Source organism: Rasamsonia byssochlamydoides (genome assembly GCF_041956645.1).
Source record: "Rasamsonia byssochlamydoides strain NRRL 3658 unplaced genomic scaffold VTN77scaffold_16, whole genome shotgun sequence".
NCBI lineage: Eukaryota > Fungi > Ascomycota > Eurotiomycetes > Eurotiales > Trichocomaceae > Rasamsonia > Rasamsonia byssochlamydoides.
In genome coordinates, this window is record NW_027192399.1 from 301,016 (window position 1) to 314,887 (window position 13,872).

General features: G+C 50.9%; 4 protein-coding genes across 4 annotated transcripts; 3 read left to right on the top strand and 1 right to left on the bottom strand.

The window, feature by feature from the left end:
- Positions 1–855: 855 nt before the first annotated feature.
- Positions 856–1,740, top strand: VTN77DRAFT_2113 (uncharacterized protein; the record flags this gene model as incomplete). Its single annotated transcript, XM_069417919.1, has 1 exon — positions 856–1,740. One exon carries the CDS (start codon positions 856–858, stop codon positions 1,738–1,740), a length of 885 nt encoding a protein of 294 aa, XP_069279593.1.
- Positions 1,741–2,846: 1,106 nt separating this feature from the next.
- VTN77DRAFT_2114 (uncharacterized protein) lies at positions 2,847–4,439 on the top strand (the record flags this gene model as incomplete). The annotated part of the gene is made up of 4 exons (XM_069417920.1): positions 2,847–2,887; positions 2,967–2,985; positions 3,097–4,333; positions 4,417–4,439. 4 exons carry the CDS (start codon positions 2,847–2,849, stop codon positions 4,437–4,439), a joined length of 1,320 nt encoding a protein of 439 aa, XP_069279594.1.
- Positions 4,440–7,293: 2,854 nt separating this feature from the next.
- Positions 7,294–9,450, top strand: VTN77DRAFT_2115 (uncharacterized protein; the record flags this gene model as incomplete). The annotated part of the gene is made up of 5 exons (XM_069417921.1): positions 7,294–7,626; positions 7,691–7,720; positions 7,784–8,094; positions 8,151–8,272; positions 8,336–9,450. The coding sequence occupies 5 exons, from the start codon at positions 7,294–7,296 to the stop codon at positions 9,448–9,450; spliced, it is 1,911 nt and encodes a 636-aa protein (XP_069279595.1).
- Positions 9,451–11,517: 2,067 nt separating this feature from the next.
- Positions 11,518–13,552, bottom strand: VTN77DRAFT_2116 (uncharacterized protein; the record flags this gene model as incomplete). Its single annotated transcript, XM_069417922.1, has 3 exons — positions 11,518–13,188; positions 13,262–13,418; positions 13,497–13,552. The coding sequence occupies 3 exons, from the start codon at positions 13,550–13,552 to the stop codon at positions 11,518–11,520; spliced, it is 1,884 nt and encodes a 627-aa protein (XP_069279596.1).
- Positions 13,553–13,872: the final 320 nt, after the last annotated feature.

A 13,872-nucleotide genomic window follows, 5' to 3' on the forward strand; every position in this document is an offset into this window, starting at 1 on the left:
GCTTCTTGCAGAAATATTCGAAGGCAAGAGGCGTGTATGCTGGTTGGCCATGGGCGACATTTGTGGGCATTGTTTGCACCATTTGCATCCAGCTCGTCATTCTGCAGCAACGTCGCGAATAATCGCGAAATTGGTTTGTCCTCTTTTCCCCACGAACATATCTAAGAATCTAGATACCTGCTCAAACTCAAAGTATCCCGAATGAGGCCATAGTTTCACTAACAGGAAAGCAGTTGCGCAAATATGAATCATGAACTTGTGTGCGAATTGCATTGCGTTGGAACTGCCAAAGTTGACCTTGTGTAAAGGGGCCATGCTGACTAAGCAATCTTAGTAACGATGTGACCACAACCACGTGATCGAATTTCCCCTCCGGAGGAAACGAAGTTCCAAAGGTGCTGCAGAAGGAGAAATATCTCCTCACGATAATTAAGCAGTACTTCCTTCTGCCTTCAATCTTCTGAAGAGAAATACCATCCAGACGATCGATCCAGGACGTGGGGAAGTGCTGATGCGGATCGCAATCGCAATCCAAGTGGGTCCACTGCGTTTACGTATTGCCTAAAAGGGAGTCTGGCTGTAAGCAACTGCATTATTGTTTACTTTCAGGAGTCCTGATTGCTGAAGAACATCATATACCTGGCGATATATGATATTCGAGCTTCATACGTTTCATACTGGCTACATCTTGAATCGAATCTGTCTGGCCTATTGGGCGCAGTGCTGATTTCCGAGTTTCGGCCGGACTCTCCCTTCGTCAACAGCTCCCTTGTGTAACGCCTGGACAGCTGCAGAGTCTACCTACTTTTCTAACCCCCCTCCCCTCTTTTTGGTTCTACCTATTGGATAGAGATCATGGCTGCCTATCTCAGGAGGATCTACAAACAATTTCACCCCCCGCCGGATCCAACGGATGCCTCCTTTGAAGGCAAGACGGTTCTGGTGACGGGTGCCACCGCGGGATTAGGGTTTGAGGCTGCTTTGAAGTTCTTGAAACTTGGGGTTACCTCACTCATCATCGGTAGTCGCAGTCTCGAACGAGGCCAACAGGCAAAAGAAGAGCTGGAGCGACGCGCAAACCGTCCCGGGGTGGTGAAGGTATGGCATTTGGATCAGAATAGTTTTCAAAGTGTTCGCGAATTCGTAGAGCGCGTGAACAACGAGATCCCCCAGCTCGATGTGGCTCTGCTTAATGCCGGTCTTCTTCACCGAGAGTACGTGGTGTCGCCGGACGGATGGGAAGAGACGCTCCAGGTGAACACACTCTCAACGGCTCTGCTTGCGCTTTTACTGCTCCCGAAGCTCAGGGAGAGCTCATCGGTCTCTTCCCCTGCGCACCTGACCATCGTTTCGAGCGGAGCACTTGCCCGTGTCCGAGAGAAGGAGGTCCCAACGGACGGTGGACTCCTGAAGAATTTGAGTAGCCCAGAAAGGCGGAATAACCGATCTCGTTATGGGCCTTCAAAACTCCTGGTCGAATATGTCGCCAGGAATATCGCAGAACTTACGCGGAATCCGGACGGAAGCCTGCAGCTGATCGTCAACACGGCGATCCCCGGTTTCTGCGTTTCATCACTCGGCCGCCAGTATAACCGCTTCCTCGAACGATGGATCATCCGGCTGTTCACCGCGCTTTTGGCCCGGACCGCGGAACAAGGGAGCCGGGCCCTGGTTAGTGCTGCTCTGCAAGGAGCGGAGTCTCATGGGAAGAGCTGGGAAGGCAATGGGTATCTCAAGTAAGTTGCTGTGAATTATATGAGAAGAGAGCTCCCCCCCTGCTGATCCATCCATAGTGAATCGAATACGCTGCTCGTTGGGCCCACTGGGAAACGGTTGCAGAGCACAGCTTGGGCAGAAATAATCGATGTGCTAAAAGCACACGCCCCAGAGGTAGAGGACCTGGCCAAGATCTAAATCATCCGGCGTGGCTGTGTTTTGTCAGATTGGCCTTTCATGATCAAAGCGTGCTCGGTTGAAGGAACGTGCTTCGCTTGATTGGTTGTATATATGTCTGTATAGTCTTGCGGAATTTTCCTGAATTTCCATCTAGCATTCCATGGTGAATGAGTCATAATTAGCCCCATAGGATCAAAACACAATGAGCGGTGAAGAAAAATAAAGAGAAGAAAACAACGCATGTGGATGGTGCGAATATATATATATACATAGCCCCCTTGGGATAGATCCATGCAAGGTAATCATAACACATATTGACTTGACGTCAGAGTGAAAGCGAATTAAGCCCAGCCAAGCATGAAGCAAAACAACATACCTCATCAGACACAGCCACATCGAATCAGAATTCCCACCAGCGAGCTCCACCAGCAGATGTCACGACGTCACCAGATGACTATTTTTGTCGCTGCGCCACAGGGAGCAGCTGACGGGCGTACTTAGCCTGCTGGATGACTGTCATCCGTGAGTCGGACCATGACCCATGGTTGTCGCGGGGGTGGGGCCGTCAGGACTTTTTCATGAACTCACTTGGAATCTGAGTTCTGCAATCAGAATCCCCAGTCAAGTCTGCTCTTCAGAGTGCTCATTCTTTGGTTCTTGAGATCCGCGTGCACGCCGCTGGCCCACCGTCAGTCCCAGCCAGCTAACTGCGGGGTCCTCCAGCAGGAATAAAGCTCCCGGTCAAGGCAGCTTTCGAGTTAGTGCTGTTACCTACCGCTTCAGCGGCTAGCCGCTGACTCTGCGAAGGGCCTTCGCGCCCGTCCTCGGCCTTCCCCTTGTCTCTGTGACTGTCCATCTGTCGAGCCTTCAACTTCGCAGAGAAGGCTTTTGATTCTTCTTTTACCATCTTCGCGCGATTAGACTCAGGACCGCGTGAAGAGACTGTCGCAATGGCTTACAACAGCACATACAATCCAGATGCGCTGCCAGCGTAAGCTCAAATCCATCCAACGAGAAAGTTGAAGAAGCTATATGAATCAAAAGCTGACTGTGGTATTACTCTGATTCAGACATGCAGAACCAGAACAGGTACGGAAAATTCCTTCAAACCACCTCCTTTTGCCTGCTGCTATATACATCGTTGCACTCTACTCCGCTTCACCCCCTTTACTTCACAACTAACACAAACAATGGATACAGGTTGCCCAGATGCTGGGGGCCCTGGAGCTGAAGCGACAGCAACAGCAACATCAACAGTCACACCCACATCCACATCCATATCCACAGCAAGGACACCATGAAGAACGACCGGCGCCCCCGCCGAAGTCAAATGGAGGACCTCCTCGCCGCGTATCCCCATCTCACTCACCTCACCCACCTCACTCATCTCTCTCAACTCACTCAACTAGCTCATCCCACTCGTCCCACTCATCCCATTCATCTCTCTCATGTCTCTCATCTCACTCTCACATACCTCGTCCAACCTCCAGCGTGCACCCACCCGCCAGCACGCCCCCTCCCTCCAGCGCGCGCCAACTGCATCACAAACCCTCCAGCGCGCATCTACCCTCCAGCTCGCACCAGTCCTCTAGCTCGCACCCACCATCTAGCGCACCTTCTGCAGGTCAATCATACCAGCATGGCAGTTGTAACCATGTTCCTGTGTCCAGCGCGCACCAACCCTCCGGCGCGCATCCACCCTCCAGCGCGCCTTCTCCCGGTCAGGCATACCAGCATGCCAGTTGTAACCATGCTCCCAGTGTGTCCGGTCCGCAGAGCCAGAGCCAACAGTACCGATTTCATTCTCCTCCCCCTCAGGACTACGGGCATGGCCCTCGTCCCCAGCCGCCGCAGAACCGCCCGTCTCCGCAATCGCATCCGTATCACCAACATCCTCCGCCTGCTCCCAGCTCCGATGATCCTCAGCAACTCTATCCTCTCTTTCGCGCGGCCAATGTGTCCAATTCAGGGGCGCTTTCGGAAGCGGAGCTGGGTTCGGCCCTGGTCAATGGAGACTACAGTGCATTCGACCCCAACACGGTGAAGATGATGGTCCGGATGTTTGATCGGAACGGCGACGGTGCGATCCGCTTTGACGAGTTCGTGTCTCTGTGGCGCTTTCTCGCGGCGTGGAGGGAAATTTTTGACCGCTTCGATGAAGACCGCAGTGGCCGGATCAGTCTGGATGAATTCGAAAAGGCCCTCGTCGCGTTCGGGTATCGTCTCAGTCGGACGTTCGTGCGGGTCCTGTTTTCGACCTTTGAAAGCAAAGGACGACGACGGCCTCATGGCGCGCCTTATTCTGCGAAAGGGGGTATGAGCTTCGATCTTTTCGTGCAGGCATGTATCAATCTGAAGCGCATGACCGACGTGTTTAAACGGTATGACGATGACCGTGACGGCTACATCACTGTGAGTTTCGAGGAGTTTTTGACGGGTAAGTTGGCTTTTCTCTTGAATTCTTTTGAATCTTTTCTGTGAGTGAGACTCGGACGAGCTAACCTGTGCTTGGTTCTTCAGAGATCCTTCAATTGCAAGAGTAGACATCTATCTATCTGCCTTTGTTTTATACCATTTGTGAAGCATGCACATACCTATTACTGTTGTTTTTTTCTTGATGCGAGGCATCTTTTCTGTGCCATCTTACATGCCTACTGAGCCTGATATCAGTGCGCATAGATTAGCTGATTATATGATCTCAGATGAGAGTAGTGTAGTACCTGTACTGTAATCTATAGAAACTGAATGTATGTATGTAATGTATGTACACCAATAAACGTCTCCACCTTTCCTTCCCCCATAGCAACGGCTTCTCAACCCAGAGGGCGGTGGGTATGCCAACGAGAAAAGACACAGACACTCCCGACGAGAGAGACGAGACCTCTTGTCCTAAGACCTAAATGGAAACCTCGAATGCATCAGCGCTTGAAAAGTATCTAGGTAGAAAGAAGAGGAATCAAGCATGCACGGGATCTCTCATACCTTTAATTACCAGACACGGAACCAACCAACCCGGTAATCATATATGCCTGCCACGATTTGAGAGATCGATAGACAGAGGTTGGTAATCCCACAAACGCCACCAGAAGTTGGTGGAACATGATGAGGAAGACTGGAAGGAAGTAGACAACTCAGTCTTCGGGTACCCAAGCAGCCGAGACAACTAACCAGATCAGCTGTTGTCATGGCATAGATTAGGTACTTCAGATGTCTTTGGGGAAGAGCTACCTAGGTAAGTGTGCACTCAGTCAACGATTCTTCGATCCATTATCAGCCATGTCTGTCGGCGAAGACGATACGATGATTGACTGTTGACTAGAACTAGAACTCCTAGTATGGCATGAAGAAACAGTGATGATTAGAAAAGATCAAGATGAGAAAATAGGCTGATTTTAAGCCAAAAAAAAAAACGCTGTGGTCGATCGGATTCCATCTCCTTCCTTTGTTTCGGGTGTTTGCTTGGTTAACGGGTGAGATCACTACCACTTAGGACTGCTAGGCACTGACAGTATAATGCAGTCCATCTACACCATACTCTCTGTACTCTACGTCCTCTACGCGAGGAAATTGAATAGGCAAACAAGTAGCAAGCAGGCAGGCGGAGAGCCTAGGGGATTGATTGATTGATTGATTCTATTAGATTCGATTCGACCATATGAATTGCCTCTGTTTGAATACATAGGTATGTAGTCTTGCCTCAATGCAGGAAGGGCCAGCTTCATGAATGAATCTAGAATTCTAGATGATCGGGGATAAGTTTGCGTCTGAGGCTCTTCGCTATAGCTTTAGTTATATAGACTATTGGTTAAACGTCATAGCAGATAAAATCCGTCCAATCAAGATGGGAGATTCTGATGTTGAGCTCGTCGTATGATTGTATCGAAGTATGGCGGTGTGGACGGAGAACTACTTCTCCGTACCGAGAAAGTGATGTAAAAGAACCCGAGGCTGTGAGTGGACGGATCTAAGTCAAAGGATCAAAATGACGGATCTAATAATCGCGTGGGAAATCCGAGGTGCATGCAATGCCATGCATCTGCAATGCGATGTGGCCATGCGATGACTCAGAATCGAGATGATCTAGATTCGCGACAGATCGTTTCATCAGGTCCATATGATTCACCGTCTGTAGCTAGTAGGTAGCTACCTTAGGTACTGTCGGGAGAACTTCCATGATTCCATCCTAGGATAAGAATAATCTCCGACACGTGCCAACCTGCCCTGTCGCCGACTCGTCGGAGATAATTGTTAGCGAGGCACTAGTCCCAGGCAGGCGGTGACTGGTCGGCGCTTATACATGCCGAACAGCCGACAGTGGACGCGACAGCGGACGCTGCAAACAGGCAGCCACTCATCCTTCACTCCCTGCACGCCATGCGCCCGGAAAAATTCCTCCCGGAAGATAAAAAAGAATCCGTGCATGCGACTATGACAGACGAGAAAGGAAGGTAACTTGCTGATGTATGTCAGCCTAAGGCGGGGAGTTTGACTGTGTGAGTAAGAATGACGAGTCACGCCCCCAACAAACCCGACTGAGGCCAGATGGAAAGTCAGATAGTCTAAGTGAATAAGAATCATAATCGTCACTGTAAATTTTTTTTTCCTTGTTATTTTATTTTCTGTTCGGATTGGTAGCCATCCGACAGAACACAACTTACACCGGCAAGCAGCCGTTGTTGGAGTCACTTGCCGCTTTCGGCAGGAGAATCGTCTGCCTTCCGGTATTGATTAATTAATAAGATTAGATTCCAGACCAATCACCGCCGTTGCAACGAGCACTCCTGCGACGATCTCTGATCGCCAGTTTTGAAAACGAAGGAAGGCATCGAGAACAATCTCTCCAGGAGTCCATAGAGCTCGGCGACCCGCCGTTAACTCCGTCCATTGCACATTTCGATAACCAGTCTTAAGACCGGTCCGCCGGGTAAACCCTCCATCCAAGCTTCCTGCAGCCTGCACCGGCCCACTCGCCGCATTGGGACCCACGATGCCCTCTGCAGAAACAAGCTAACGAGGTAGATAGACTCCGTCAGGTACTTATCTCCGATCTCCACATCAACTTTTTTCTCTCCTGTTCTCCGCATGTCTTGAATCGAGCTGACGGTTCTGACGGTTCTACAAATACAGAACCTTTCCCTCCGTCCTTCATATTAGTCACCAGCTCTGATCCATCTCAAGAGCTGCCAATCTCGAGCCGATAATCCGCATCGCGTCGTGGCGGCGAGATTGTCCGATAGTGACAGGAAGACATGGGAAGTCACTGACACACTACGACGAACCCCGTGTGTGCGCAACTGCCACTAGCCTTCATCGGCAACGAGTCTGTCTGGTCCATCGTCTCGTCTATCTCACGCGTCAGGACTCGGACAGAGACTCATTCAAGCAACGGAGGCCATCATGGCAGAACCAACCAATTCCAACCCTTCTACGATCGACTCCATCTCCGACGTGGAGAACCCTCGCTCACGGTCGGAGTCCACGTTGAATGCTCGCGACGAGACTAAAAAAGAGAATCTGACGTCTGAGATGAACGCGGAGAAGCATGCGCAAGAACCATCCGTGGATTCTTTGCATACTCCCAACGAGAACTCCAGCGATCCCAAGTCTCCCGAAGCTGATGGAGCTGCGCCAGGAGGAGACGCGCCCGTGGACCGTGTCCCATCTATGACACCATCGCAGGCGCAGAAGCTGGGCAAGAGCAAGATTATCATTATCATGGTAGCTTTATGTGTATGTGCCTATCTGTCTCAATCCTGTTGACGAGAAATACGGTATTAACCTCATGTCCATCTAGTTGACCCTCTTTCTGGCCGCTCTCGACATGGTAAGCTTTCTCTCGATCTGAATCCAACTTGGCATCACTTGTCTTGAAACTGACGAACCGTAGACAATCGTTTCCACGGCACTGCCCGTCATGGCAGCCCATTTCAACGCCTCTCAGAGTGGTTACTCATGGATGGCCTCGTCCTATCTGCTGTCCAACGCAGCCTGCATCCCCCTCTGGGGTAAGATTAGCGATATCTGGGGAAGAAAACCGATTCTCCTCCTTGCCAACTTCATCTTCCTGGTGGGCAGTCTGATCTGCGCGCTGGCCATCAATCTACCCATGATTCTCGCCGGCAGAGCCATTCAGGGTGCCGGAGGCGGTGGAATCATTATTCTGACAAATATCTGCGTCACGGATTTGTTCAGCGTGAGGTACGTTTCCATCAACACGTATGAAACCTCAAATCCAATTACTGATGAGCCCGCAGGGAACGACCAATGTACTATGGTCTCTTTGGTGTAACCTGGGCCATTGCAGGAGCTCTGGGACCCATCATCGGTGGTGCGTTCACCACTAGAGTTACCTGGAGATGGTGCTTCTACCTCAACTGTATGTTTTCGTCTCATCAACCGTCCGACTTGTTTTAGTAATATAATATACTGACTGCAATAGTACCCGTCGGCGGTTTGTCGTTTGTGATTCTACTCTTCTTCCTCTCCATTGATACTCCCAAGACTCCCCTCTTGGCTGGTCTCCGTGCGATTGACTGGCTTGGGACTATCACCATCATTGGCGGTACTTTGATGTTCCTGTTCGGACTGGAATTCGGAGGCGTCTCGTACCCCTGGAACTCGGCCACGGTGATTTGCTTGATCATCTTCGGACCGGTGGTTCTGGTGCTGTTCGGGCTCATTGAATGGAAGGTGGCCAAGTACCCAGTCATGCCGATGAGACTCTTCCGCGACTGGCACAATGTCATGATCTTCCTGGTGTGCTTTTGCCACGCCTTCGTGTTCATTTCCGGGTCTTACTTCCTGCCGTTGTATTTCCAAACAGTCTTATTGGCCACTCCCATTCTCAGCGGTGTGTACACCCTGCCGCAGGTCTTGTCACTTTCGATCACCTCCGCCAGCACGGGCGTCGTCATCCGCAAGACCGGCCGGTACAAGGAGGCGATCCTCTTGGGTTTGATCCTCGCGACGCTCGGGTTTGGTCTCTTCATCGACTTAAAGCCCTACGCGTCCTGGCCGCGTATCATCATCTTCCAACTCATTGCGGGATTCGGCGTCGGGCCCAATTTCCAGTCTCCCCTGGTGGCTCTCCAAGCCAATATCCACGTTTCTGACATGGCCACTGCGACCGCGACATTTGGGTTTGTTCGACAACTGGCCAGTTCCATGTCGGTGGTGCTGGGCGGGGTCGTGTACCAGAACGTCTTCGCCAAAGAGATCCCGCGACTGGCTGCCATTGTCGGTCCCGAAACCGCCGCCAAGCTGGCCAGCTCTTTCTCCGGGTCCGACAAGCCTCTCCTCGAAACCCTACCGGCGGGCCAGCGCGAGGCGGTGGTGGCGGCATTCACGCACGCTCTCAGCCGGATGTGGATTTTCTACTGTGCTATCGCCGGCTTCGGTCTCATCATGAGCCTGTTCATCAAGCGGAAGGAACTGAGCAAGTCGCACCAGGTTGCCAAGACTGGTTTGGAGGCACAGGAGCGCGCCCGCCTGGAGATGCTGGCCGAGAAGAAGGCCCGGAAGGGTGGCAGCGAGCAGCCGTCGGACGAGGTTTGAATCAAGTCTCTTAAAATAAAATGCAACTAATGCAACAAATACAAGCAAAAAACCCCCCTTTTCGAAAAGACTCTGTTCCGCATTTCCGCATCAAAGGATAGAGGTTTGAGAAAAGAAAAGAAAGTTGTCTTTTCTTTCCATCAATCCAGTCCCGCTTGCTACCGACGATGGCGATGTTTCATGTCCTGCACATATGTGTTATGATGTACTACTTTTCTCTTCTCTGTATCTGTTCTTTAAAAACACCACATCTTTCTCCTCTCGTGGCACTACCTATTCTAATTAAATGGGGCGTTACATTAACAATGGAGATGGGAATGATGTCAGCATGCATTTTTGAAGTTCATTTTAACGACCGAATGGACATGTCGCGTCGCTTTTTAGACAGACAAACAGGTCAGCTTTGTTAGAAATATTAGATAGAAAGAAAAAATTAATAATAATGAATGGTGGTTAGTCAGGCAGTGAGTCACTTAATTGCTATTACTTCCACTTCTATTATTACTACTACCACCGACCTTGTTATAGTTAGTATGTGTGCATGTGCACTATCCTATCCATTTACAGTCCGATTTCCTGCTCCCCCTTTTATATATATATACAATAAAATTAAATTCAGGGAGGACCATCCATGCCAGACTTCACCAATCTAGATATGTATGATACATGCGGTGTGACACCAATATATATATATATATATATATATATATAGTCATCCTGCATAAAGCATGAAGATGAAGCCTTATATAATATAATTCTACTCTATATTATAATTACTCCTACTTATTCAGGAACCAGCCATAAGGGCACATTATGCGTATATACTCGGAGTATTAAAAAAAAAGAAGGCTTAAGTACATACATACGTAAGGGGGGGAGGGAGACGGGGGAAATGCCAAAAAAAATATAGTGGTCCACCAGTTTCCATGTCCGTCCTTCCTTCCTTCCCTTGTCTCAGGTATTTGCTTGCTTGCTGGCTTTTTCACGCGCGAGGTGAGATAAGCTCACTTCCGTCTAGGAGACTCCTAGGTTCTGACACAATATATATATATATATATGGTAGCGTGGCACTATTATCTCTCATCTCATATCTCATATAGAGTAGTACACTACACAGGGTATATATATATATATCGTCAACTGAACTCCTCCTGGAACCACCGTGGTCAAATAGGTTAGTGGCTTACAGTATCACTATTATTGCAACCCTTTTTTTTTTTGGAAGTTATTTTTATTTATTATTGATCTCGAAAGAATAAAAAAAAGAACTACCTGCCTAGACAGCTACCTAGCTAGCTCCGAATCTGAAAAAAAAGCCCCCCACCATTCTTCCTCATGGTAATACTGTAAAGCCGCCCGCGCGCCCCCTCGCTTCCACCATCGTAATGTAGTAACAGATCTCGTGTGTGTCATCATCATCGAAAGATCAGGTCCGGGAGGCGTTAAAGGCGTTCGAAAGTCAGGAGCAGGGAGATGGAAGAAGAATAAGAATATAGAAAAAGGATTAAGGCTCAAGATCAGAAGTGAAAATACATAGCGTACGTAGATCATCCAGGAAAATAGGTAAGAGAGATCAATCAATAAGATAAGAGGCACAAAAGCAGAGTGGGGAAGAAAGAAAAGAAGGAAGAAAAGAAAGAAGCAAGCGGGAAACAATAAGACTGACTGACTGGGTATAGGTATAAAAAGGGGTCCTTCAATGGTATGGTACGACACGGCTTGCTATGGATTGCTCCCAGTCTCTTAACTTAAACTGAAATGCCACACATGACAAGGTTTTTTTCCTCCACAGCATAATCACGATCAAACGAGTAGGGGGTATAACACGTCGGGAAGAAGCTACGCAGTGAGTAGAGCAAGTCAAAAAGTGATATGGTATGTAACGATAAGCGAGGTGTTTTGAAGCGTAAAGGTGATGATGATAGCAATAGAACAGCGTACCGATGAAGAAAAGAAAAATCGAAGATACGGTATACCCATCATTCACCCAAACGCCGTCTCGTCTCACAAGATAATCATAAGACAGTGGAATATATAGATCAAAAATTATCGAAAATTAGAAGCAAATCATGTCTTCAATTTCTTCCCTGGCGTGCTGTCTGCTGAAACACCACCCTCGGGGCTCTTACGCTTCCTGTCCAGCTCATCATCCCTCCCGAATCCCGGACCGGTCTGCACTGACGGAGTGGGGAAGGTCAACGGACTGGGCAACATATTGGTGTCTGGTCCGGACCGCCCAAAGCCCCATTCGGGGAAGAAACTAGACGGAGACGGGAGGAGCGCGTCCGACACAAATCGGCTGGGGAGGGCTGAGATAGGTGTGTCCATATTGTTGCTACTGCCGTAACCGGTGCCATTCTGGGAATTCGTTCCAGGCGGAGGCGGTCGTGCAAAGGGGTTGGGAGGGCCCTGCGCACCTGCGCTTAAAAGAGCCCCTGCGGACGGTGATGGAGGAGGGAGAACGACGCCAGTGTGGTTGGCATCCGACGTGACTTTGGCAGGAGTAGCTGTCTTGTGGCCCGCAGAGTCGCGCGGAGACGAATCCGCCGTCGCACTGCCGGCGTCCGACTGCTCACTCGGAATCTGGACTTTGAGACGGGGTCGCTTGACATTGACTTGGGCACTATTGGCTCGTGGTGGAGGTGGGATCTCGGGCATTGAAGTCGACTGCGCGCGCTGGGGATCCGTCGCCGATCGAGTCGGCTGCGGAGGCGCCGTTGTTGTCGCAGCCGACGTGATTGGGACGCTCTGGCTGGTGGTACTCGCCGGTGGAAGGTCCTGCTTAGCGGGCGCCTCGCGTTGAGGGGACTCGCGCAATGAAGGCCCAACTCCAAAGTGACGCGCCAACACCGACCCTTGGTCGTCGATGGGCGTAAAGATACTGCGCGACTTAGGCGCCGGGGGCCTGGGTGACTGGCTCCCCTCGGGTTTCATCTGATTGGGGATCTGCTGCGAGGCTGTTGGATCGGGAAGGGCGATGGGACGTTGCTGCGGCGGCGGCGGCGGCGGCGGCGGCTGTTGTTGTTGCTGCTGGTGTTGTTGCTGCTCCGGCGGGAATGCTGGCGGCATCGAATGCCGTCCCTGATCTTGCATGTATGGCTGCGCGATCTGCGGCATCTGCTGGTGTGGGGGTTGCGGTAGACTATGGTGAGGCGCTTGTTGGGGAAGGTGATGGAGAGGAGGTGGTTGGTGATGTTGCGGGATGGGCTGCGCAGGATGGGGCTGGGGCGTCTGATGCTGCGGACCGAGATGGGGAGGATGAGCAAACGGAGGATATTGGGCAGGGCGTGGAGCTTGCGGATTCAGATTCGGGTTGGCGTTAGGATTGTAGATGGACGGGTTGGGCATGTACGCGAAGCCGTTCTGTGCCGGAGGAGGAGGAGGGGTAGCATGTGGAGGAGGATGCGGATGGGTGACCAGATTCGAACTCACGCGACGGACGTGATTCCGCGACGAGGGACGGGACATCACCTGGGGTTGGGGAGTGCCATGACGAGGATCGAAGCCGACCCCGTTAGGGATTGGTGGTGAGGCCGACGGTGCTTGGTTGACGTGTTGGAAGGTCGGTTGATGTTGATTCTGGAGATGCGGCTGCGGCTGCTGCACCGTCCCCTGCTGGGCCTGAGGCTGGGAAGGAGCCGTGTCTTCAGCACCCGATGCATCATCGTCATCGTCATCGTCCGCCGTAGTTTTTCCCGCAAAATCGGCAGGGCCTTTGTGTTCATGAGGTGGCCCCCACTGCAACCATCTATCGTCAATACCCTTCCAAGTCGCACAAACAACAGGGGTGAATAGGAGTGGGGAGACGCACATATTGGTATCGACCCAGAGTCTCACGAATGTCACCTGAAGAAAACTCGTAGAGTTTTTTGTTATGGCCGAAGATGATCACCGCTACGTCGACGGAACAGAGCACGGAGAGTTCGTGGGCCTTCTTGAAAAGACCGCCTTTCCGCTTCAGAAAGGTCCTTGAAGCCGAGTCAGCCAAGTCTCTGCTTCTGCCTTGCAGGCAGCAAGGCAAAAGCTTTTGGTAAAAAAGAACTTACACTGAACGATTGCGGTCATCTTTGATCGCCTTGATCTCAATCTTGCGTCGACCCATCGTGATGGGAGAGACGCGGGGGAGTCAGATCGGAGAATGTGTAGTAAGGACCGCAGACTGCCACAGCAAACGAAGAAGCTGTTGCAAAGTGACCAAGAAAGATTAGATCCCTATCCTTTCTCTCCTTCCTCTCCTGTCCCTTTATGTCCGTAATGGCGGAGTGCGACGATGGTGAAGGGGTGACAAGAGGGAGGGGCTCGAGAAACGCGACAAAGAAACGACCCGGACTCACTCCTTCACAGCACGCGGGCCCACGACAGGCGGAGCGAAGAATAGATGGGAGGCACCGGAGCAAGAGAGGTCCCCAAGCCCTCTGACAC